The 25,331-nt window shown below is 41.5% G+C and overlaps 1 protein-coding gene across 1 annotated transcript in view; it reads left to right on the forward strand.

Annotated features, from left to right (window-relative positions):
* The window catches only part of LOC308569355 (macrophage mannose receptor 1-like), a 52,157-nt gene that overhangs the window by 12,958 nt on the left and 13,868 nt on the right, over positions 1-25,331 (forward strand). Inside the window, exons 10-21 of the mRNA XM_081163137.1 lie at positions 1,936-2,051; positions 8,905-9,053; positions 10,004-10,203; positions 11,379-11,500; positions 13,796-13,874; positions 14,926-15,067; positions 15,487-15,522; positions 16,048-16,217; positions 16,974-17,041; positions 18,719-18,819; positions 19,759-19,901; positions 20,777-20,888. Of these exons, the coding sequence (XP_081019263.1) occupies positions 1,936-2,051; positions 8,905-9,053; positions 10,004-10,203; positions 11,379-11,500; positions 13,796-13,874; positions 14,926-15,067; positions 15,487-15,522; positions 16,048-16,217; positions 16,974-17,041; positions 18,719-18,819; positions 19,759-19,901; positions 20,777-20,888 (1,438 nt within the window). The remainder of the gene's footprint in view (positions 1-1,935; positions 2,052-8,904; positions 9,054-10,003; positions 10,204-11,378; positions 11,501-13,795; positions 13,875-14,925; positions 15,068-15,486; positions 15,523-16,047; positions 16,218-16,973; positions 17,042-18,718; positions 18,820-19,758; positions 19,902-20,776; positions 20,889-25,331) is intronic.

Consider the following 25,331-nt stretch of genomic DNA (forward strand, 5'->3'; position numbering starts at 1 on the left):
TATATGGACCTTTGTTGGCAAGGTGATGTCTCTGCTTTTTAAAATGCTGTCTAGGTTTGCCATCACCTTTCTCCCAAGGAGCAGGTGTCTTTTAATTTCGTGACTGCTGTCACCATCTGCAGTGATCATGGAGCCCAAGAAAGTAAAATCTCTCACTGCCTCCAATTCTTCCCCTTCTATTTGCCAGGAAGTGATGGGACCAGTGGCCATGATCTTCATTTTTTTGATGTTGAGCTTCAGACCATATTTTGCGCTCTCCTCTTTCACCCTCATTAAAAGGTTCTTTAATTCCTCCTCACTTTCTGCCATCAAGGTTGTGTCATCTGCATATCTGAGGTTGTTGATATTTCTTCCGGCGATCTTAATTCCAGCTTGGGATTCATCCAGCCCAGCCTTTCGCATGATGAATTCTGCATATAAGTTAAATAAGCAGGGAGACAATATACAGCCTTGCTGTACTCCTTTCCCAATTTTGAACCAATCAGTTGTTCCATATCCAGTTCTAACTGTAGCTTCTTGTCCCACAGAGATTTCTCAGGAGACAGATGAGATGATCAGGCACTCCCATTTCTTTAAGAACTTGCCATAGTTTGCTGTGGTCGACACAAAGGCTTTTGCATAGTCAATGAAGCAGAAGTAGATGTCTTTCTGGAACTCTCTAGCTTTCTCCATAATCCAGCGCATGTTTGCAGTTTGGTCTCTGGTTCCTCTGCCCCTTCGAAATCCAGCTTGCACTTCTGGGAGTTCTCAGTCCACATACTGCTTAAGCCTGCCTTGTAGAATTTTAAGCATAACCTTGCTAGCGGTGACATGAGTGCAATTGTGCCGTAGTTGGAGCATTCTTTGGCACTGCCCTTCTTTGGGATTGTGATGTAGTCTGATCTTCTCCAATCCTCTGGCCATTGCTGAGTTTTCCAAACTTGCTGGCATATTGAGTGTAGCACCTTAACAGAATCATCTTTTAGAATTTTAAATAGTTCAGCTGGAATACCATCACTTCCACTGGCCTTGTTATTAGCAGTGCTTTCTAAGGCCCATTTGACTTCACTCTCCAGTATGTCTGGCTCAAGGTCAGCAACCACACTATCTGGGACATACTCTATGCAATTTCAGTGGTACCTCAAGCTGGACGAAGATTCCTGTTTTAATAAACTTTCAGCAATGTCACTAAAATAAACTCAATCTCTCAATTCCAGTGTGTTTTCAGTAAGTTACTTTAAAGATAATATTCGGGTGGTACTGGACACCTGTTAAACTATCATATGTTATAAAAGGAACTTCACTGCTATGCTGGAGGAGATGCAGTGAAAGAGGATTGGTACTTCATGCTTCATGTGGTGGGATTGCCCTATAGCTCAAAAAAATTGGAAGGGTGTATTTTTCTAATTAGGCAAAATTACAAAAAAAAAATTCCTATACTTAGATATTATTCTAATGCTGTTATTGATTGGAAGTGGTAATAAACATAATAATAAAATAAATTCAATATTCCACATTGTTGTTGTTGTTAAATAGAGAATTGTTCACAATGTTGCTGACTGCAGAGCAGCTGGAACTAGCTAGTCATTGGAAGGAGGGTTCTGTGTTCACAAAGGAGGGGTGGTACATAAAAGAAACCCCCATCTTAAATCATTAGTAGAACTGACATAAAAACGTGCAGTGAGAATAAACTAAATAGAATATAAATAGAATATAAATATAAATATAAATTCAAATAGATTTGAATTGGATATGTAGTGGTAAAATAGATAATATAAGTAACCACAGAAAGTGGGGAGGGGGACGATATTAAGATTTGGTTTTTTAAATTGCTTATGTAAATTTATCTTTGTTGTAATATTTGTAAAATGAGAAAATAAAATTATTTTAAAAACCTCAGTGTCTCCAACCTAATACTGCAATAATAAGTGGTTGTTGTTTCTTTTATATTGACAGGGTTGGAAAAGGCACGGTCTGTATTGTTATTTAACTGGACAAACATCTGTAACATTTTCAGAAGCAAAGAAATTATGTGAAACAAATAAGGGATCTCTGACTTCTGTGGAAAACAGGTATTAAAAAGATTTTCCTTCCAGAAGAAAGGAACAAATAGAAGTGTTTTTAATATCGATGAAATGCAAAATTGGTTTATTTCTGAATATTCTAAGATTACTAGCAGAGAAATAATCGGTATGGATTGTGCTGATACATGCAATATGTAGATGTGTTGCTTCATGACAGTGGACCTGAAAGCTTAGGGCATGTGTGTGCTTTTACCTTTTACTTTGTTTTTTTTTTTTATAAAATTTTTATTGATTTTACAGAATTTTAAAGAACAAACAAACACTTAAAAAGACATACAAACACGTATAATTTCATAACATTTTTTCATAAACCTCTTTTCTGAGACTCCCCCATACCCCCCCTTTCTGCATCCCAATGTCCATAATTTTACAGCAACTCCCAATTGTTGCTTTCCAACCTCTGTCATCTTAGTCTTCTCTATGATCTGACTTTATATCACTGTATCCCTTTATTCCTAAAAACCACAACACTCTAACATTCAACAAGTTTATAGTAGTCCTTAAGATAACTTTTGAATTTTCTCCATTCTTCTTCCACCGTCTCTTTTCCTTGGTCACGGATTCTGCCTGTCATCTCGGCCAGTGTCATATAGTCCATCACTTTCATCTGCCATTCTTCCAGAGTGGGTAGATCTTGTGTCTTCCAATACTTTGCGATGAGTATTCTTGCTGCTGTCGTAGCATACATAAAGAATGTTCTATCCCTCTTTGACACCAATTGGCCGACAATGCCCAAGAGAAAGGCCTCTGGTTTTTTAGGGAAAGTACATTTAAGTACCTTTTTCATTTCATTATAGATCATTTCCCAGAAAGCCTTAATCTTCGGGCATGTCCACCAAAGGTGATAGAAGGTACCTTCAGTCTCTTTACATTTCCAACATTTGTTATCGGGCAAATGATAAATTTTTGCCAGCTTGACTGGGGTCATGTACCACCTATAGACCATTTTCATAATGTTTTCCTTTAAGGCATTACATGCCGTAAATTTAATACCGGTGTTCCATAACCATTCCCAGTCAGCTGACATAATGTTATGACCGACATCCTGTGCCCACTTAATCATAGCCGATTTAACTGTTTCATCCTGTGTATTCCATTTCAGCAGCAAGTTATACATTCTTGATAAATTCTTAGTATTGGGTTCTAACAATTCAGTCTCTAGTTTTGATTTTTCCACCTGAAAGCCAATTTTCCTGTCCTGTTTAAAAAACTCCATTATTTGATGATATTGAAACCAATTTTGTACTTTATGTTTCATTTTCTCATGACTTTGTAATTTCAGTTTATCTCCATCCTGTTCCAAAATTTCCCAATACTTCAGCCATCCGACCTCCATATTGAGTTTCTTCACTGCCTTAGCCTCCACTGGTGACACCCATCTGGGGGTTTTGTTTTCCAACAGATCTTTATATCTTATCCAGACATTGAACAATGCTTTTCTAACAATGTGATTTTTAAAGGCGCTATGCAGCTTGATTTTATCATACCATAGATATGCATGCCAACCAAAAGCATTATTGAAACCCTCCAGATCCAAAATGTCTGTGTTCTCGAGGAGCATCCACTCTTTCAGCCAGCAGAAAGCTGCTGCCTCATAGTACAATTTTAAGTCCGGCAGGGCAAAACCCCCTCTTTCTTTAGCGTCTGTCAATATTTTAAATTTGATTCTGGGCTTTTTGCCCTGCCAGACAAATTTCGAAATATCTTTCTGCCACCTCTTAAAACATTCCATCTTGTCAAGAATCTGCAAGGTCTGAAACAAAAATAACATTCTGGGCAATACATTCATTTTAATCACTGCGATTCGGCCTAACATTGACAATTTCAGATTTGACCATATTTCTAGATCTTTTTTTATTTCTGACCAACATTTTTCATAATTATCCTTATACAAATTCACATTTTTAGATGTCAAATAAACCCCTAAATATTTCACCTTCTTGACCACCGTCAACCCTGTCTCCTCTTGGAATTTCTCCTTTTCCATATCTGTTAGATTTTTTCCCAAAACCTTAGTCTTTTGTTTGTTCAGTTTAAATCCGGCCACTTGACCGAATTCTTGAATTAACTCCAACACCCTTTTTGTACTAGTGTCTGGCTCTTGTAAAGTAAGTACTAAGTCATCTGCAAAGGCCCTTAACTTATAATGTTTAGCTCCGACCTGTACACCTTTAACCTGCTGGTCATCTCTAATCATATTCAGCAACACCTCCAGAACTGAAATAAAGAGCAGTGGGGAAATTGGGCACCCCTGTCGTGTTCCTTTTTCTATCTTAAGTTCCTCAGTTATTACATTATTTACAATCAATTTAGCTTTTTGTTCAGAATATATTGCAGCCATACCATTCTCAAAACCTTGGCCTACCCCCATCCCATGAAGATTCTTTATCATAAAACTCCAAGAAATATTGTCAAAGGCTTTCTCCGCGTCCACAAAGATCAGTACTGCTTTAGTATTTATATTCACCTCTAGCTTTTCCAAAATGTCTATTATATTCCTTACATTGTCTGCTAGGTGCCTTTTTGGGAGAAAGCCTGCTTGATTCTTATGAATCTTTTCCATCAACACTTTTTTAAATCTTTTTGCCAGAATGTCTGCAAAAATTTTGTAATCCACATTAAGTAGTGATATTGGGCGGTAGTTCTTCAGTTGAGTTTTTTCTGTCTCTGTCTTTGGTATGAGTGAAATATATGCTTCTTTCCACGATTCAGGTGTCTTTTTTCCCTCTAGTATCTCATTACACACTTCTTTTAATGGTTGAATCAACCATTCCTTCAACGATTTGTAGTATCTGGAAGTCAGTCCATCTGGTCCTGGAGATTTGCCCAGTTGCATATTCTGAATGGCAGCCTCTATCTCTTGTTCTGTTATTCTCTGGTTCAGATCCATCTTACTTTGATGAGAGATTTTTTGTAATCCATATTTATCAAGGAACTTGTCTATATCTTCTTCATTTTGCGGGCCTTGAGTATAAAGTTTTTTAAAGTAACTCAAGAAGCAATTTCTAATTTCATTAGGTTTAGATATATTCTTTCCATCCACTTCTAGGCTTGTAACTGTATTTAATTTCTGCCTTTTCTTCAATTGCCATGCCAGAAGTTTGCCACATTTATTTGCTGATTCAAATGTCTTTTGTTTCATTTGCTTTATCTTCCATTCAATCTCTTGGTTCATCAATTCCATATATTGTGTTTGATATAACTTAATCTCTCTTAAAATCTCCTGGGACTTTGGTTTTACTCTTAATTTTTTCTCTTCTTCCTTTATCTTTTCCAAGATCTTTTCCTTTTTCTCATTTTGTTTTTTCCTCTTTATTGAGTTTTGTTGAATCAAAAAACCTCGCATCACGGCTTTGCTTGCGTCCCAGATCACTCTTTTTTCCACATCAGCCCTCAAATTTATTTCAAAGTAGTCTTTCAAAGTTTTTTGGGCCTTCATAAGGGTCTCCTTATCTCGAAAGAGGGTGTCATTCATTCTCCATCTGAATTGACCAGTTGTTGTAAGTTTCATTTCCATTTTCACAGTGTTATGGTCGGAGCAGGTTTTTGGGCAGATTTCTACCTTCTTAATCTTTGGAGCCATGCCACTAGTAATCCAAATTTGATCGATTCTGGTCCAGGTCAACATTGCTTGGGAGAAAAAGGTTCCCTCTCTCTCCAGAGGGTTCCTTGTTCTCCATATATCTATCAAGTCCATGTTTTCTGTCATTTCGAAAAAGGTCTTAGGAAGTCTCCCTTCCTTGGTGACTGTAAGTCTTTGTGCCTTGTCCATGTTGGTGGAGACCACACCGTTCATGTCTCCCATAATTATCATATTGTAATCCAAATAGTCCGTCAGAGTTTCATGAAATCTCTTGAAGAAGTCAGATTTGCCTTCATTTGGTGCATAGATTCCAACAATCAAAAATTTTTCTCCTTGTACTTGTATCTCCACTGCCAAATATCTCCCTTGTTCATCTTTAAACATCATTTTTGGAGCCCATTTCTCTTTTACATATATCACAACTCCTCTTTTTTTGACTTTGTCTGATGAGATAAATTCTTGTCCTAGTCTTTTGTTTATAAGTAATCTCCTGTGAGCTCTGGTTATATGGGTTTCTTGTAGACATATCAAATCCAATTGTTCTCTGTTCAAAATGTGAAAAACTTGTCGTCTCTTCAAAGGCCCATTGAGCCCATTGCAATTCCAACTAAGGAATTGCAAAGCCATCTTGTTATTTTTCTAACACTCCTCCAACAGCTCCAAGTTGTTGCTCTTCCTCTGATGGTGGTGGGATATGTCCAAACGATAGATTCAGAATGTCTATTGCTCTCCTCTGTTCTGCAATTGGGTCCACGGTTCCCTTCTGTAAGTCCTCTTGATTTCTTTCCAAAAATTTCTCTTTATCTTGAATAGACTTTATTTTCACCTTCTTTCCCTTGTAATCAAAGGACAGTCCCTGTGGGAATTCCCACCTGAAGCGGATGGAATTTTTCTTTAACAGAAGAGCCAAGTCCTTATAGAAGTTTCTCAAATCCAAGATATATTTTGGGATGTCTTTAAAAATCTGTACAGCTGAATTTCCAATTTGCAAGGCCTTTTCAAAGTGTAGTCCTAGTATTTTGTCTCTTTCTTCCTTAGATCTAAGTGTAATCAGACAATCTCTCGGGGTCTTTCTATTCTGCTTTTTACCCAGTCTAAAGGCTGTTGTAATTTTAAATTCGTCTTCCTCCAAATCTTCCCAGCAATCAGCAAACCCTTGTGTTAAAAACTCTGCGAGGTTGTCACTTTCGTTCTCTGGAATCAATCTCAATTTCAGATTTCTCTCTTTTCTCTGTAATTCCCACAGAGCCAAAGTTGCGTCGTGCTCATGGACCTTTTTGGCAATCGGTTCTAAATTCTCTTGGGTCTCTCCAGCGATAGCTCTAGCTTCTTCGGCAATTTTACGTGTAGCAGAATTTCCTCAACCAATTTGTTTATAGATTCTGTGTTCTGGTCTAATCTTACTGATATTTCTGTTAATTTTTGTGTATTTTCTGAAGTCTGTTTTGTCAGAGACTCCAGGGATTGGTTTATCTTAAGTAGGGCTTGTGTCACAGCATCCATGGAGACAGCTGTCACTTTTTCTTGTCCTGTTGTTCCTGTAGGTCCTGCAGAAGTTACGCCTGTGATCGAACCTCTTTTCTTTAGTTGCTGTTGCTGCTGCTGGTGCTGTTGTTGTTGTTTGGTCTTGGCTCTTGTAACTATCTCTTCTTGTGAGCCACTCATGTCAAGGTCGTTTCTCACGGGAGCTGTTTCCCACTGGAAATTTCCACCGTCTTAAGCTGAGCCGGCCTTTACTTTACCCTCTAGGGGGAGCAAATCAAAATGTCCAAATACAAAGGCAAAAAGAATATCCAAATATGTAAGAAAAGGAGAAAGAGAAAAATCAAAACAAGTATAGCAGGAGGCTTGTAACTACAAGTTGCCACAGTTTCCCAATAGATACTGTCTCAGCCTGCTCTGATATACTGTAGCCAGGCAATACAAAAACTTTATATCACAATGTAACTTTCACAGGAAGAAGTCAGTTCAGTGTCCTATTGTCTTATTAGGCAGACCGTTTCAAGTTCTTGAGACAGCAGAGACAGCAGAGGATTTTTCTTTTAAATAAATCATGCAGTTGCCAAAGTCTCTCTTGCCTCCCCTCTACTCTGCTAGCTAGAGGGGAGATCTAAAGTCCAAATGTCAGGTTTAATTAAACAAAAACAAAGTCTTTGACGGATGCAGCTTTTAAATTCCGTTGCTTTCACTTTCATGCAGTCGGGGGAGGGCAGACTTCCTTAATTTTTCACCTCCCCGTTTTCAGCCAAATTTCCAGATTTTAATTCCAAATAAAGATTCCGTTTTACTCACGGGTTTTTTCTGTCCAAAATTTACAGGAAGGAATCGGCGCTCTCCACTAATAGCGACGTGGCTTCACCCTGCGGGCTGGGTAGCGATTCTCAGCACCGCGCTCCCCCGATGTCGTTCCGGAGCCTTTAAAAAGGCTCTTTCTGCGGTAAAGGGGGGGCGCTTTTGGTGCCCACCAAATCTCCTCGTTCACAGGCTTCCGCGCCTGTGATTTTAGGGGTCCCCCGCTTGCCGTAGCGGGACAGACCCGAACTCGCAGGGCAGTCCTTTTCCGGAGCTCGGAAAAAGGACCGCCATTAGCGCTGGCGCCGACCGGAAGTCCTCGCTTTTACCTTTTACTTTGAAAATACTATGGTCTATAAACCCAACTGGTTCAATGACACTCTTGCAAGATGCCCACCTAGGCACCACATAAGACTAAAGCTGTCTACATACCATACATTTGACGTGCACACCCCGGAAAAAAGAATCATGAGAACTGTAGTTTATTAAGGGTACTTTGAATTATAGCTCTGTGAGGGGTAAACCACAGTTCCCAGAATTCTTGAGTTGTGTATGCTTTACACAGCCTCTCTGGGTCAAGCAGCACAGCCACATAAGGCATTTAGAACATTTACCTCTATGTTGCGATTTGAACACACATGCACCCAATTTATGCGAAGGTAGCTGAAGTTAACTAAGTATACAGCTACCTTCTGCATGTGATCTCCTTCTGATCTCCTGCATCTGAAGATCTCCTTCAGCATTTTGATCAGCAGGACGAAAGCATATTTTTCATATAAATTACAGGTATCACCAACCACAATGATTCTGTAGTGGAGTCTGACACTTTGGATTTATAGCTGTTGAACTCACTTTTGCTTTGATGTACAGAGTGGCCAACTCCAGTATGTCCTGAAAATTAACTTTTTCTTAAAAAAAGAAGAAGCACCCACTTTTAATGCATTTATTACTCATTTTTCTCCACAGATATGAACAGGCCTACCTGACTAGTCTAGTTGGGCTTCGTTCTGAAAAATATTTCTGGATTGGCCTTTCAGGCATACAGCAACAAGGGACATTTAACTGGACCAATGGAGATGGTGTTCTGTTTACCCACTGGAATTCAGCAATGCCTGGTAGGTACTTCCTGAAGCCTAACTGGAGTAATATTTTACAAGGGGCTTCTACATTGTCATTAACAACAACAACAACAACAACAACAACAACAACAACAACATTTATATGTCACCTATCTGACTGTGTTGCCCCAGCCACTCTGGACAGCTCCCAATAAAATATCAAAAACACAATTAAACATGAACTGTTATAAACTTCCCTGTACAGGGCTGCCTTCTAAAAGTCATATAGTTATCTATTTCCTTAACATCTGATGGGAGTGTGTTCTACAGGGCAGATGCCACTAGTGAGGTCTTCTGCCTGGTTCCCTGTAACTTCAATTCTTGCAGTGGGGGATCTACCAGAAGAACCTCAGAGCTGATCTCAGTGTCCAGGCTGAACAATGGGAGTAGAGATACTCCTTCAGATATACAGGGCTGAAGCCGTTTAGGGCTTTAAAGGTCAGCACCAACACTTTGAATTGTGCTTGGAAATGTATTGGGAGCCAATGCAGATCCTTTGGGACCAGTGTTATATGGTCCCAGCGACTGCTCCCAGTCACCAATCTAGCCGCCACATTCTGGGTTAGCTGTAGTTTATGAGTTGCCTTCAAAGGTAGCCCCACGTAAAGCACATTGGAGTAGTCCAGGCAGGAGATAACCAGAGCATGCACCACTCTGGTGAGACAGGGTGAAGGCAGACAGGGTGTCAGCAGGCATAACAAGTGGAGATGGTAGACTGCTGCCCTGGACGCAGAATTAACCTGCATTGGGCAGCTGTGTGTTAAGTACTTCCTGAAGCCTAACTGGAATGATATTTCACAAAAGGCTTCTACATCAATGTTGTTGTTGTTGTTGTTGTTGTTAGTAGTAGTAGTAATAGTAATAGTAATAGTAATAGTAGTAGTAGTAGTTTTACACATATGAACAGAAATTCAATTGAATTGGCTCTTGTCTTGTGTCTCCAAAAGGGCAACATCTTGGCTGTGTTGCCATGAGAACTGGAACTGCAGCTGGCTTGTGGGATGTTGTGAACTGTGACGAGAAGGCAGCCTTCATCTGCAAACAATGGGCAGAAGGTGTAACAACGACTCTTGCCCCCACACCAAGTCTTCCACCTCCATGCCCAGAAGGATGGCGTTCAAGCAGTACTCGAAATGTGTGCTTCAAGGTAGGCATACCAGTTCTTGTCTGCTTAAATAGAAAGGCAAGGCAGAAACGGCTCTTCTCTATCAGTAAGCCATTTGAGATATTTGAGGGTGTGGTTTTAGTTTTAAAGTCAATGTTCAATGCAGGTTTTTTGTGACTCTCTTAATTGTGGAGTTTTACTTTAATATTTTGAACTGTAGTTTATTTGAAGTACAGACTTTTTGTATTTTAGTGGAGGAGTGGGCAGAATGTAGCTCATTGGGGAGGTTAGAGGTAGATCAGAATGGATTTTTGGCTCTCAACTATAGATCATGGTTTATGATATTTATGGAGAGTGTGTCCAGAGGGAATGTTTTCTATGTATCTTTGTCATCTATGAATTCAAACACAGGTTCAAAACAACCAAGAATATTCATTTCATATTTGGCTGAGCCCTAAAATATGTGACTCTGGAGCCTAAGGAACTGAAATAAGATTCTAAATGGCTGCCTCACAAGTATCCACCAGATCTTTCAGATAGTTCACCTTGTGTAACATTGGTTCTGGGAGGAAAAATCCTTCAATTTACTTTTTAGAAAGAGTTTTAGATATCCTCACTTATCTTATTAAATGAGATTTACAGCAAAAACAAAACACAATGCATCTAATTTTAGTAGTGATCCAGATTTTTTGCACCCTGCCAGTGACAGTAGCAAAAAAATATTCCGAAAACTGGCACTCATCATACTTTTTTCTACCAAATGTGACCTTGCCAAAGAAATTGACTTGGGGGAAGTAATTTGTGATTTGTCAAAGAAAAGGGCTAGAAAAACCTTTTAACTGAATTGCTATTACAGTACTACTATTACTACTACAGCTATCCACTCTTCACCAATAGGTCCCAGGGTGGGTTTCAACAATTTAAAGTTTAAATAAGGAAAAATGGATTACAGTGACAGGAATAGGGTGGACAATATAAAATGTTTACAGCTGTGTTGGGATAAAAACATGGGTGCTGGAACTGGTTATTGCTCAGAAGCAAAAGTAGTCAAATCAGATGTATAATATGAAGTTGGAGAACCAATAGAAAAGAGTATCAGGATATGAACCTTGGTTAGGAAATAAAGAAGGGAATTACCAATATTCAGGGAGAGGGAACGTTATAGATTTAAAACAGATTAATATTACTTATGTTTAACTATATTTTTATGCCTTTAGGCCTATAAAAAAGAGAAAGAGAGCAAGAAATCTTGGCTTGAAGCACGAGATTTCTGTAGAGCAATTGGAGGAGACCTCGTTTCTGTTCATAGTGAAGAAGAACAGAAAATGCTATCAGAGTTGTGAGTTTCATATAATGTTAATCCTCATTGTCTCAGAATCAAAAACTCTTCTGGTTTAATGACATTTTAATATCAGCTTTCCAGTTCACACTTCCCAAACCAATACACATACCAAAACCTATTTCTCTTTTAAAGTTAACACTCTGAATCCTGCTGCATCACACACTTCAGCCATGGCACAAAACCACATGGTACCCGAGGCATCACTAGAAATTGTCATTTATTGCAAACAGAGGAATTAATCCAAACTGGCAGAAGTGGAGGTCACAGCAACAGTGTCATCCCTCTCTCTTGCTCGCTGCGCTTTCCTGAAAGGAGGAGCTGAGACTGCCACCTCCCAGTTTTCCTTTATCCCACCATCTTTTGCAAACACATTGCAATGACCAACAGCTGGCAATGGCCATTTTTGTTTTCTAGACACCCTCCTCAAAATAACACTACATTATCACATAGTTTTCTCTTTTCTGAGGAGCAGGGAATTTCTGGGAAATAAAAGAGGTAACTCCCAGCTGCTTGAACCCAGAAGGAACACAACTGTCCTACCCCCAAATTGCAACATGTATCACAATTTTGCTACCCATGTACAGTCCAGCTGGTTTTGGGGTTGGAGCACATCAGTTCAACCTTGGTTATTAGCACTTTAAATTGTGACTTTTTAAAGGCACATTTTGCTTGCATGCATAGCAAAAGGGAAAATTTAATTGTTTTTTATATACTTGGTGAGCACAGACAGCCACTTCTTAAAAAATAAAATAAAAACCACATAAAATATTAGAGTAATAACACTGTTAAATGGAATTAAAAGAAACAAATACATCACTTGGTGATGTATTGCAACATAGAAGCAGTAGCAGGGAAAGGGTTAAGTCAAGCATAACTTGTCCTCCAGAGGTTGTTGTACTCCAACTTCCATCAGTCCCAATCAATCTGGTCACTACTCATGGATGATGAAAACTGTACTCCAACACTGAGAGTTTGGATCACTTTGGCTATCCCTGAGATAAGTGTTAATGGATGCGCAATCATTTATTTATCTATTAAGTACCATGTCAGTTTGGTTTTGTGGTGAAATGTTCCCCAAGAATGCCCAAAATATAAAACAACTGAGTGATAGCATTAAGTATGAAATAAAACAATACAGTTGCAAAGAATAAAGGTCCATTCTATACAGAGTAAAGTGCATACACCTACAAGAATGGTGTATGGGCTTTAATTGACACCACATTTCTTTCAAAATAAAAGGAAGTGTTGTGCCACAAACATACATATAACAAAAATATCATAGTTACCGGTACATATCAGTGTATTAATCCTGTGTCATTATTACCTTTAACAACAAGGAATTTCACAGACCTTGCAACCATAGCACACACTACTCTGGCCGACTATTTGAGTGTGTGAGAAAATTGATGAGATTTGTGTGGGGTCCATGTCTGCGTGACAATCCTGGGGGAGAAAAGTTTATGTTTATGAAAGTCTGAATGATGATCCTAGGGCAGAATGTGTGTACGCACACACATTTGGGGATGATTCCTGGGACCAGGGCACGAATGCATCAGGCAGCAATATGTCTTAGGCTTGCCCTCTATGGATTGGCTGGTAGGTTACTTCTCTCTAAGAATCACCAGTTTGACTTCTGTGAAATAGGTGTTTTGTTATGAAATGGGTTTTGATTGTTTGGGTTCAGATCAAACCTCTGCCTCATACTCAGTTTCTTCAGAAACTTATTTATCCATCATCACTTGTTATGGCCCCATTTTGGTGTGGTGCCCATGATAGTTTTATAAGATTTCTAAATGTGCCCATGGACTGCATTGGGAACTCCTAGTTCAGGGGTCAGCAAACTTTTTCAGCAGGGGGCTGGTCCACGGTCCCTCAGACCTTGTGGGGGGCCAGACTATATTTTGAAGGAAAAAAGATGAACGAATTCCTATGCTCCACAAATAACCCAGAGATGCATTTTAAGTAAAAGGACACATTCTACTCATGTAAAACACACTGATTCCAGGACCATCCGCAAGCTGGATTTAGAAGGTGATTGGGCCGGATCCGGCCCCCGGGCCTTAGTTTGCTTACTCATGTCCTAGTTCATAATACAGTCACCTGTAAATATCCAATGACTTAGCATGTAATGCAAGCATGCCTAAGAAATGACCACGTGTAATCTGAACACACACACAGAGTTCCTGCTCCAAATGGCTCATCTAAGGTGATCCTCAGAGTAGTCATTATATTGTAAATTTTAAAACTCTTGAAATCAACTCTCTGCTTACAATATTTTTTTATATATTTTAGGTCTTCTGCAGACTATTATTGGATTGGTTTAAGTGAGTTGGAGCCAGATAAAGGATTTACTTGGAGTGATGGAACTCCTGTAAGTAAATGATGAATACTAATGCATTGTTGGTAAAATTATTTGCAAATTCATTTATAATCTTAGTATTCAAGCCTCTTGTTCTCTTGTTCTCATAGTGAACTTTGATTGAGACCATAGCAATACTTTAAAAGTTTAGTTATTGAAGTGTCCAGCATTAAAGTATTTATAAATGTGATGGGTAATCTAATTTTTGGACCCAACACTTATGGCAATTACTGCACAGTTGCTTGAAGTTATTGCTTGCTCAGTTGGGTGTGTGTGTGTGTGTGTAAGGAACATTTAATTTAATTTTTTTAAAAAAGGAAAAACATGAGAACACAGACTAACTATCCACTTTGCATATAACGCAAAGCCAAGCTATGGCTTAGGGCAAACAGAGATTGTGGCTGCTGCATTCCTTCCCTGGTTCTGCTGGTGCTGCACTACCTGAGGCAAACCTGGTTTGGGAAAGCAATCATTTCAACTAAAATAATTAGAACAACTTAAAGTAAAAACAACAACAACCCAGATGCAAATTATTTCATCTTTTTAAAAAAGTAGAGTGATAAGATAACCAGAAAAAAATGCATTGGCTTTTCACCATCTCCTTAAATCTATGCATTTCCATTACCATGATGCTGTGGGCTGACCAGGTGATACATCTGCTCCCCTCTAGCCCAGATGACATGGCCAGGCATCTGAATAACTTGCAGAAGCTTACACCTGTAACACACACACACACACACACACACACACACACACACACACACACACAGTATTAATGTGAAAATGACAGCCCATCTCTCTCTACGTATATACATGCATACAGTATGTGTGTACAATAAGGTTACCAGATTTTTTTTTCAATGAATCTGGGGACACTTTTCAACTTCAATGGATTTTGTATGAGGACTGATTTGTAAATCCAGGGACTGTCCCCGGGAAATGGGGACGTCTGGTAACCTTAGTGTACAAGTCATTCAAAAACTCTAAGTCTCTCCTTTTCTATATGTTACCCTTGATGATTCTTAGAAAGAAAATGAGTAAGAAAACTTTATTCCTACTGTAGCTAAACTACGAAGAGAGAAGCTTTCTCTATCAAGTTTTAAGAGATAAAGACATGGGATGCAGAGGAGTGGCTTCATTTTATTCGTGGTGGAAACCTTCCTGGTGTGAGCATTTTCTGAATTGGATTTGCCAAATAAAGAGAGGTAAGATTCCTCTTCATTTACAACAGGTTCATTAAACAAAGCCAACGGGGCCTTCATCTGCTGCACTGCTGAAACCTGATTTTTTAAAAACATGATTATTAACCTTTTGCCTTTTGAGAAGAGGTTAAAAATGAGAAATATGAAACACATTTAGCCTTCATAATGATTCTTGCAGGGTTAATATCCTTGGCTTTCATACTGAGATGTAAAGTACTCCATTTCAATTAGAACAAGGAACCTGAGCCATGTACACCATGGTGAATATCGGTATTTGCTGATAGTTCCTCTGCATTAGGTTGTTAATTTTGCCATGGAAATGTAAAAATAACACTTTCATTTTTACAAACTCCTGTTTGTATGAAATAACGTAATACAATAAATTTCACTATGATATAATAAATATGTGTTTGGTTTTTCAGGTGTGTCACTAAAACCGGAGCCAAGCAATCATTTTGGTATGTTGGGTGATTTCACTTTTCCTCAGCTCACACAGGTCTATCTTAAGCAGCACCATGGGAAGCAGGGGTGGAGCTGCCTTAACAGGTCTTTCAGGCTATTGGGGGGTCTGTCAGGAGCCAAAGATATGTTTGCTCCCTGGCCTCAGCTTCCCAGTTTCTGCTTTCCCTCAGAAAAAAAGAGGTCTTTTGTAATCTAATGGAAAGTGGGGAAGAGGCAGCCCCAGTGATTCTCTTTGGCCGCTGACAGTTCTGTCATGAGGATCCCATGGTAGATACTCTCTGGCTTGGGCTTTCTCGCTCCTCAAATTGGCTACATTCAACTGGATCCTTTGCATGCAGAAAGCCACAGGTTCTGTCCTTAGCATCTTCAGGTATGGATTGAAAGATTCCTTCCTGAAACACTGGAGAATTGCTGGCTGGGTGATTTAAAGCTATTCACATGTCTGAATACCACTGTGAAATCTTTTGATGCAGAATAGTTAAGAAATATTTTAAATGAAATTAATACTTCTTCTGTTACAGAATATTCATTCAAAAGAATTGAAAATGGCTGGATCTTGTATGAGGGCAATGAGTACTATTTCAGTAATGAAACAGCAACTGCAGAAAGAGCTCGAGCATACTGCAAGAAGCATGGTGGAGATCTTGCAGTCATTGAAAGAGAAAGCGAACAAAAGTTTTTGTGGAAATATGTAAGAAATAATTGGAACATATGATTTCCTAATCAAATATAGCTGGGTCTGCTGAGATGTAAGCCTCATGGGTTTTACTTCCAAGTAAGTGTGTAGAAAATTGTAACCTAAAGGATTTTGACTTTCTGTGGCCATATACTTTCCCTGTAGCATCCGGCACTAACAGGTAAGTGAGGCTTTCCAAGTTTAAAAAAGAATGTATGATCCACTCACTCCACTGAACATCACAGATTCATGCTTTACTCATGAGCACAGAAGAGTGCTGAAAAATGTCTCTGTGAAATCAGGATTCCAGACATTCAGGGTTCTTACATTCATTGTTTAATTTCCCCCCTCCCTCTCCTCAGTTAAAAAACAAAAAAGTGCAATTCACTAAGTGGAAGAGTGAGCTGGGAAATAGTGGGTAGAATTCTGGCATGAAAGCTGATTGTTTGAGTTGCACTGTAATTCTTACATAGAACCCAAAATCTTCAATAAACCAGCTTAAATCAGTGAAGCCCTACATTAGTATATTACAACATGATGCAAAATTTTCTTCCATGCTTAGTTTAATTTTAGCTGGCATGTTTTAATTTATCTTAACTGGCAACCTTTAATGAAGTTTGTAAAAAGCACAGATGCTGTGCTCATCATTACAAACCTTTCTGTATTGCCTGATTTATGAATTCTGCACTTCCTGTGGAATAACCTACATTGCTCTGCATCTGAATACTATATTGTTTCATTTACTTCTAATTATTCCTTTGTATGTTGTAGAACAAGCTTTATGGAAGTTACAGGAACATTCACATTGGTTTAATATTGGGTCTTGATAGAAAGTTTGGGTAAGTAAAGAAGAAGAAAAATTAAAAGTGGAAATCAGATTTTTAACAACATTGTAAATCTAAGTTTCTCCTAAGTAACTAGGCTAATATTAATTAATCTAAGCTATAAGATTCCCCCCCCTCCACAGTTGATCTCTAAAGGAAATTTAGGACTCTTCCAAATACAGAGGTACATTACCTGTAATGGTGTCCTGGAGGCTACATGAAACTTCAGATTTCCCTCCATGACCACGAAGAGGAAGCTTTAATGTCAGTTACCTTCTCCTCACCACCTCATAAAATCTCACAGCCTAATAACATGAAAGCCCCAATTTTGGCATGGCTGGAAAATGAACATGGGGGAGGCTTGGATCCTATGGATCCAACACCTTCCTAGTCCCACAATGTACCCCCAAACTGTGGAGAATACCATTTACTAGGCTGTCACCACTTCTTTGTCTCTCTAGGCTGTATTAGGTCTCGGGCTGCTCTCCCCCTGTGAACTTTCTTTTTATGCACTGAGGAAGAGGGTACCACCCTCCTATCTGCCTGACTCCTACAGTTGTTTTATGTATCTTGAGTGTGGTGTGTCTCCAGTTATGTCTGTCTTCTGCTTTCCTCCCAGCCATGCGCTGAATGTTGGAGCAATGACATTCCCCATCTCCCACCTACGGCCCTTTGGGATGCCACTAGAAGAGACTAAGAGTGCTTTCCAGCTGATGGTTGTCCCCACACCTGACATACCTGGCCTTTCTTCCATTCAGGCCAGCAAAGGAGCAATGTGAAGGCATGCCCAACCTCGATCCTCTTCCCTTGCATGAGCCATCTGCTGTTCTCCTTCACTACTGCCCCCCTCCCCAATCAGGACATTAAGGTTGCAGTTGTAAATGAGGTTTTTTTAAAAAAATGTGTGTAAATTAAGAACCAATTTGATCATTTCTCACCTATGAATGTTACATTCCACCTATAAAATACAAGCATTTCATTTTCTTCTAATTAAAATGAACTGCCCCAGTAACTGTAAGAACTCATACTTCACTACCTGTCAGCCATTGGGCACATCATCATCATCATCATCATCATCATCATCATTACTACTACTACTACTAATTCATTTTTGAGGATAGGGCTGGGCCAGGGCTAAAGCCTCATCACCAATTTTGTTAACCCTAATAAATGAGCTGTTCATAGTTCTATCTATTAACATTATTTGAAGCAAAGTCTTAATGCATTATCTTAAAGTCATGAGTTTACTAGATTTTAATAGTCATGCAGCATTCCATGAAGTCTTTTATATGAAAGAACTGAATTCAGGAATCTGGCAACCTGTAATGTTCTTCTTAAAGAAGATGTTTCCTTGCCTCAGGCAGAAATTCCAAATGCTTCCTGGCATGGTGATACAAAATTATTATTAAAGAAAATAACTGGCAATTTGCTCCTCTTTAACAGCATCTCAGTCTTTCAAGATTAGGATTGTTTTCCTAGTCATTCTGATTACATTACTTCCGTAATTTTGCTGGATATTCTTAATGCTGCCAACTTAATGCTGCCCTGCAAGGTTCAACAGTGAAATGTTTTCTGGACCTGCTGTTCCCTTGACTAAAAAAGCCCACAGACAGCAAAAACCATTGTGGAAATATGCAATGTAAATAAAGGACAATTACATTGTTCTGTCCAATACTGTATCATTTTTTCTAGCTGGTTGGATGGAACTCCAGTGGCCTATGCAGCCTGGGCACCTAATGAACCCAACTTTGCAAATGATGATGAAAACTGTGTGGTCATGTATTACAGCACAGGTAAGTAGAATAAAATACTACCATTAAAACAAAAATCTTGAGAAACTGTGTGTTTGAGGACGGGGAAAGGGATTAATAAAGAACAAGTACAACACAGGCTTATCTGGACTTACCTGTTGCCCCCCTCTTTCCAGGTACAGGTCCTCTCTTTAAAGCTCCATGTCCCAGAGCTTTCACTGCAAAAACCCACTTTTTAAAACTGAAGCGCAACAAACAGCAATTTGGGTTTTCCACAGATTGCTGTTTGCTCCGATTGAGATTTAAAGAGTGGGTTTTCATGGAGAAAGCTCCAAGGCAAAAGAAAGAAAGAAAGAAAGAAAGAAAGAGCACTCGGACATGGAGCTTTAAAGTGCAGACTGTGCCTGGAAGCAGGGAGGAAAGGCAAGTGTGGATAAACCCTGAAACTATAGTTGCAATGACTATTCCATCCATAAATATACATTGTTTGGGAGGGGAAATTCATTATTTTACAGCTCTTGAATTGCCTTTTTAAAAAATATGACATGGTATTAAAAGTTAAAGGATGCTGTATATTTATCACATGAGCAACTTTATAGGGCAAGAGAGATTTGGGGAAATACTGCACTGTTTCAATGCTATTTTAATAACTTTGGGACTTTTAAGCAGTTTGTATTGTGAACAACTGCTTGCTTATTCCATCTACACATTGTCCCCACTGGTGGAGGAAGAGGAGTGCGGGGGGAGCACTCCACCCCCGGCAGCGCAATTTCGGCAGGGTGCCATCACGGCTGCCCCCCCACCCACGCTGGGTGCCCCACCCCCGCCTGCTCTCCGCCACTGATTGTCCCATTTTCTTCCAATATGGAATAAGTTGCTGCCGCTGCTCTTTGTTATTCTCAAGCCTTCATTTGTACTGTATAGCTGAAGGACTGCTTGCCCTTTTCAGTTTGCAAGTGATTTAATAACTTTTCTGTTTAGGTTTATGGAATGATATCAATTGTGGTGCTGAGGACAGATTTGTATGTGAAAGGCATAACAGTTCTGTCCGTTCATCTGTTGCTCCCACGTTGCCTGTACCTCTTGGAGGCTGTGCTGAAGGATGGCTTTTCTTTGATAAAAAGGTAACTAGTGTAGTCATTACAAATTGCTTGGCATACTAGTCCTTTTCGGATAGCATACAGTGAATACTTTCCCCAGAGCTGCTGAACATGCAGAGGTTGCCCTTCATGTCTTACTCAGGTGTTCTGTATAGAGCTTAAAATAAAGAGGCATGTAGACCAGGAGGCGCAGCTTGTCATTATGTTGTCACATCCTTCTTCCCCACTAAGAACTGAAAAGGACTATTGTGTTAGAATAGTAAATACCATTTTTTTAAAAAAAAAAAATCTGTATCTGAATAGTTTAAATTTTTGATTAAAGGGGGATATTTTAATAGCTCAAATTAACAACTGTAGCTACCAGGGTGGATGTTCTCCCCAGTTCCTTCCTCTGCCCCATTTTCCATCCCATCCTAATCCCCTTCTAACCAGCAAATCCTATGGGGTAGGACTGCTCTACACGGGTGGTGCTGTGGGTAAAACCTCAGCGCCTAGGACTTGCCGATCGCATGGTCGGCGGTTCGAATCCCCGCGGCGGGGTGCACTCCCGTCGTTCGGTCCCAGCGCCTGCCAACCTAGCAGTTTGAAAGCACCTCCGGGTGCAAGTAGATAAATACTGACCGCTTACCAGCGGGAAGGTAAACGGCGTTCCGTGTGCTGCGCTGGCTCGCCAGATGCAGCTTGTCATGCTGGCCACATGACCCGGAAGTGTCTGCGGACAGCACTGGCTCCCGGCCTATAGAGTGAGATGAGCGCACAACCCTAGAGTCTGGCAAGACTGGCCCGAACGGGCAGGGGTACCTTTACCTTTATTTGCTCAATACTGTTTCATGATTGCTACTTTCATTAACCATTACATCATGTATGGAATTTTGGAGAGTTGTTATTTCCCCCTACAGTGCTTCCAGCTATTTGGTCTTAATGAAGAGAGGAAAAATTGGTCCTATGCACGAACCACTTGCAAGAATCTAGGAGGAAATCTGGCAACTATACGAAACAAAGCTACACAAGGTGCAGTCAGTTCTTTTTAAAACAGATTGTTCATATAGACTTGACATGTTAAAAGTCCAAGAGCCTCGACTCAAGTTACGTTTGTGCCAGAAGAAGGGTTAGAAATGGCTCCTTTGTGGCGCCTGACTACTCAGGTGGCTTGAGAAACTTCAGGCCATGAGGGGGGGGGGGCTGGAAACCAGGGCAGTGATGCAGCAGTGCATATTACCAGCTCCTTCCACATGGCCGTAGACCTCAGCGACAGCTCAGTTGGTATATCATGAGATTCTTAATCTCAGGGTTGTGGGTTCAAAAGTCTCACGTTGGGCAAAAGATTCCTGCATTGCAGAAGGTTGGAGGTCCCTTCCAACTCTACAATTCTATGATTTTATGATTCCCCAAGTAGCACAGGAAGAATCTACTCTGCAAAGATTCCCACAAGACAAGTGCAAGAAGAATAAAATGACCCCGTAGTTATTCTGTATAATGCATTTGGTGGCTGCAGTTGGATAATACTTGGGGAACTTGAGAAAGAGTGACTGCTATTTTAATAGCAGTTAAAAGAGATTTAATAGGCAAGATCAATAGCTGGGGTGGGAAAATTTTTACCTGTTGAGAGCTGTATTTGCTTGAGGGGCCATCCATTAGGGGCTGCAGGAATAACGAGGACGACAGAAGGTTGGATGCAAGTGAGCTGTGCAGAAGCAAGCTGAAAAGCAAGCCTTGCAGAGCCTCTTTTTATTGGATAAAATACAGTTGGAAAAAGAGGTAGTGAAACCACTCTGAACTTTAACATATTCCATCTAAGCACATTCTAAGCATTAGCTAATACACGTGTCAGCAGGTGTTTCCCGTAGGCATTGTGAAAGTGGATTGCGTCTGTGTTCCTTGTTATGCTTTAGCCAAGCATTCTGTCTAGTAAACAGATCATATGAAAGGACAAAAGGTCAGGGGGGAAACCCTGTCTACTTGCCAAGAGGCCACAAGTTCATGGAGCGTGGGTCCAAGGCTCCTTGGCACACTGTGGCATGCCGGGTGTGAGGTGTGCCTCAGAACAAGCAGAGCGTTACCTCCATAGCTCCAAAAGGTCAGGGGGAAACCCTGTCTTCTGGCCAGGAGGCGAAAGTCCAGAGAGTGTGGGCACAGAGCTCCTTGGCACGCTGTGGCATGCCGGGTGCGAGGTGTGCCTTACCTCCACAGGGGCTGCATACTGTCAATGGGTAGAGCTGAAGGCAAAAGTGGCCAGGGCACCCTTTCTCTCTCCCAACCTTTTCCTCCCTGCCCACTTCTCTGCCACCATTTCCCCTTTCCCATCACCCATACGAAATTAGCCTGATAGCCAAAATTAAGCTACCCACTCCAATTTTATTGTCTTCCAAAGCATAATTTTGTACATGGACTATATTTGGCAAGCAACAATGCTTATATTGATAAGATAATGAGTCTTAATTAATATGTATATTGTCAGTCTGAGGGAAATAGTCTGTTGTCCATCATTTTGAAAAGAAAATGGAGGGACTATTTGGAAAAGCATTACAAAGAAATGAAATCGAGGGCAGGATTTGAGATAGGAACAGTGGAAGAAAAATGATAAAGTAATTGTATCAGAGGGATTTTGGTAATAGATGAGAATTTGATACAGAATGCAGTAGAAAAGAGTTTGAATAAAAATACTGTGGCGATGGGAAGTCAGTATATGAAACAATGTATTTAATTTGAAGTTAATTTGTGAAATTCAATAAAATTATATTGGGGGAAAAGAGAGGAAAATGGGTGGTGATTCAAAATCTTAAAAAGGCAAAACTTCACTTCACCAAACATCTTCTCAGTTCAGATCTAGACCCTTCTTAAGCTGGGGAAAAGCTTGTTTATTGTAAGGGTGGCCTATTAATGCTTTATCCAGGTACAGAATGTGGTGTGCTGGATTCAGTAGCCCTTTTTGTTATTATGAAAACAGGGTAGTCAATGTGATGTCCACCACACTTTGTGAGACTGTAACTCCATTAAGCCCCAGGCAGCATAGCCAGTGGTCAGGAATGGCGGTAGATTTAGTCCAACAGCATCTGAAGGCCAGCACACTGGCAATTCTTGCATTAATCAAATGTGTTTTGATGATGGTGATACAACAGGAACCCAAACTATAACTAGATCACATTATGATATATCATAACTGTCAGGGGTTTAGGTGCAGAGGCACGGGCAAGGGAGGAAACAGAGAGCGAAGGGGAGGAGACAGAGGAAAGGATGAGTGATGACGACGACCCGAGATCTCCCAGTCTTTCCAGTGAATCAGAGGATTCACAGAAAGGAGCACCAGTGGCCAGGGCAAGGGGGGCGTCTAGGGAGGCACCCCAGGAAGATAGAGCCAGAGGAGACTCAGGGGGGAGCAGCTGGAAATCGGGACCAGCGTCACCGCCAGGAAGCAGGGAAGAGGAAAGGAGCCAGGAGGGAAGCGCTGGCAGCTCACCACAGGAGGGAGGGCAGGAGTCAGGAGTGGCCACACCTCCATCGGGGAGCGAAGAAACGGTTAAGAGGAAAGTGGAAGGTTGGGCGCGCGCGCCAAGTTCAAATGCAGAGGAAGGCGGCGCAGTGAGCAGCCCCGAAAGGGAACCGGGTCCTAAAGCCCGGCGCAAGGAGGCAGAAGGGTCTGGGTCAGCGTCAGAAGAATCCCGGAAGGAAGAAGCCCCGGGGGGTAGAGGGACCCAGAGGAGGACAGTCAGGAGGAAAAGGTGGAGCAAGGCTAGGATATTAAGTTGGTGCGCACGGGGCGGAGACTCAGACGGAGCCTCGCCGATCTAGCTAGTAGACGTAGAGTTGCAGACAGCAGCGTGAGAATGGAAACTGTAATTCAATAAAGACTTTTACTTAATGACCGCTGGCTAGCGTGATCCTCTGTGAGCTAGGATCTTGAAGCAGCTCTGACAGTAGGCTCCGTCTCCACATTGTGGGCATCTGCAGCCTCGAGGAGAGGAGAGAAACAGGCGCCCACTAGCGAGCTCACGAACGGCAGGAGACATGACGGCTGAGCAGCAGATAGAGGACCTCAGAAAAGCAGTGGCACAACTGAACGCCGAGGTTCTCGCATCCAGGAAGAGAGAGGACGAGGCAGCTGCCGCCTGCAGGGATCTCCAGGTCAGGTTAGACGTACTGGCAAAGCAACCACCCCGGCAGGAGGGAATTGGGTTGGCGAGACGGACAGGCGGGCTGCTCTCTCACTTCGATGGGAACCTGCAACAGTATCCCAACTTTAGAGCCGACGTACTGTGCGCACTGCAACTGTTGCATAAAGACTTTAGAGATGAACAGGAGAGAGTGGGGTTCATCATGTCCCATCTGCATGGGGAGGCGAAAGCATGGTTGCGCAATTTATGGAGAGATAACGATCCGGCGCTCCAGAATGCGGATGCCTTTATTAAAGCGATGGATGGGTGTTTCTTATCAAGTATTGACATTGATCTTGCACGGAAGGAGGTGCATGGGCTGAGACAAGGGAGGGCCAGCGTCAGACAGTATCATGCACGCTTTTTCGCCTTGGTCAGCGCCCTGGACTGGGACAGAGATTCGGCTCCTGTAAGAGACCTCTTTTGGGAGGGACTGCACAACTCGATTAAAGATGAGATAGCGAGGGGGGAGAGACCCCGAACCACCCAGGAGGTCGTTCAGAGGGCACTGGCCGTGGGGGTGAGGCTGGAAGGACGTCCGTGGAGCAAGGACGAAGGACGTGGAGGGCGCGAACCAGCCGGGGGCCCCTCCTTCTTTCCCAGAGAAGCAGCGCGAACGCAATCCACGCCTCCGCCAGGAGGAGGAGCCGAACCTATGGAGGTTGGAGGTGCAAGGGCTCAGTCAGCAACCAGAGCCCTAGCACCGGCAGCAGTGAAGGCGAAGCCTCCTAGAGGGACCAGGAAGTGTTACGTCTGTGAGCAGCCAGGGCATATGGCGAAAGAGTGTCCCCAGAGGCCCCACAAGCTTACTGCAGCCTCAGCAATGGTGACTGCAGCAACGCAGCAGGGAGGACCACAGCAGGGAAACGACAATGTCTGGCTGGAGGAAGAGGCACTGGGGCCCAGCCAGACGTGTTAGTGACGCAGTCCCCAGAAATTTTACAGCCAGTGAACCCCCTCCCGCCCAAACCAGTAGTGAGGCTCACAGCATCTCTCCAGCTGCCCAATGGAATCACCATGGACGTGCCAATCACCATCGACTCCGGCAGCAACGCGGACTTTATAGGGCAGGAATTTGTCGACAGGCACGCTGTGCAGTTGCTGCCGGCCACACTGCCCCTGCAGGTTGTCACGGTGGATGGCAGGGAGCTGCTAGGGGGGCAAGTGGTGAAGCAGACGCCACCAATGGTGATGCGACTTGGGAATCACAGGGAAGTCATCAGCTTCAACGTCACTCAACTGTCTGACACGCCCATTGTATTGGGTATGAGTTGGCTGGACAAGCACAGCCCAACGATGGCTT

Source organism: Podarcis bocagei, assembly GCF_964188305.1.
Source record: "Podarcis bocagei genome assembly, chromosome: 12".
In the NCBI taxonomy this organism is placed as follows: domain Eukaryota; kingdom Metazoa; phylum Chordata; class Lepidosauria; order Squamata; family Lacertidae; genus Podarcis; species Podarcis bocagei.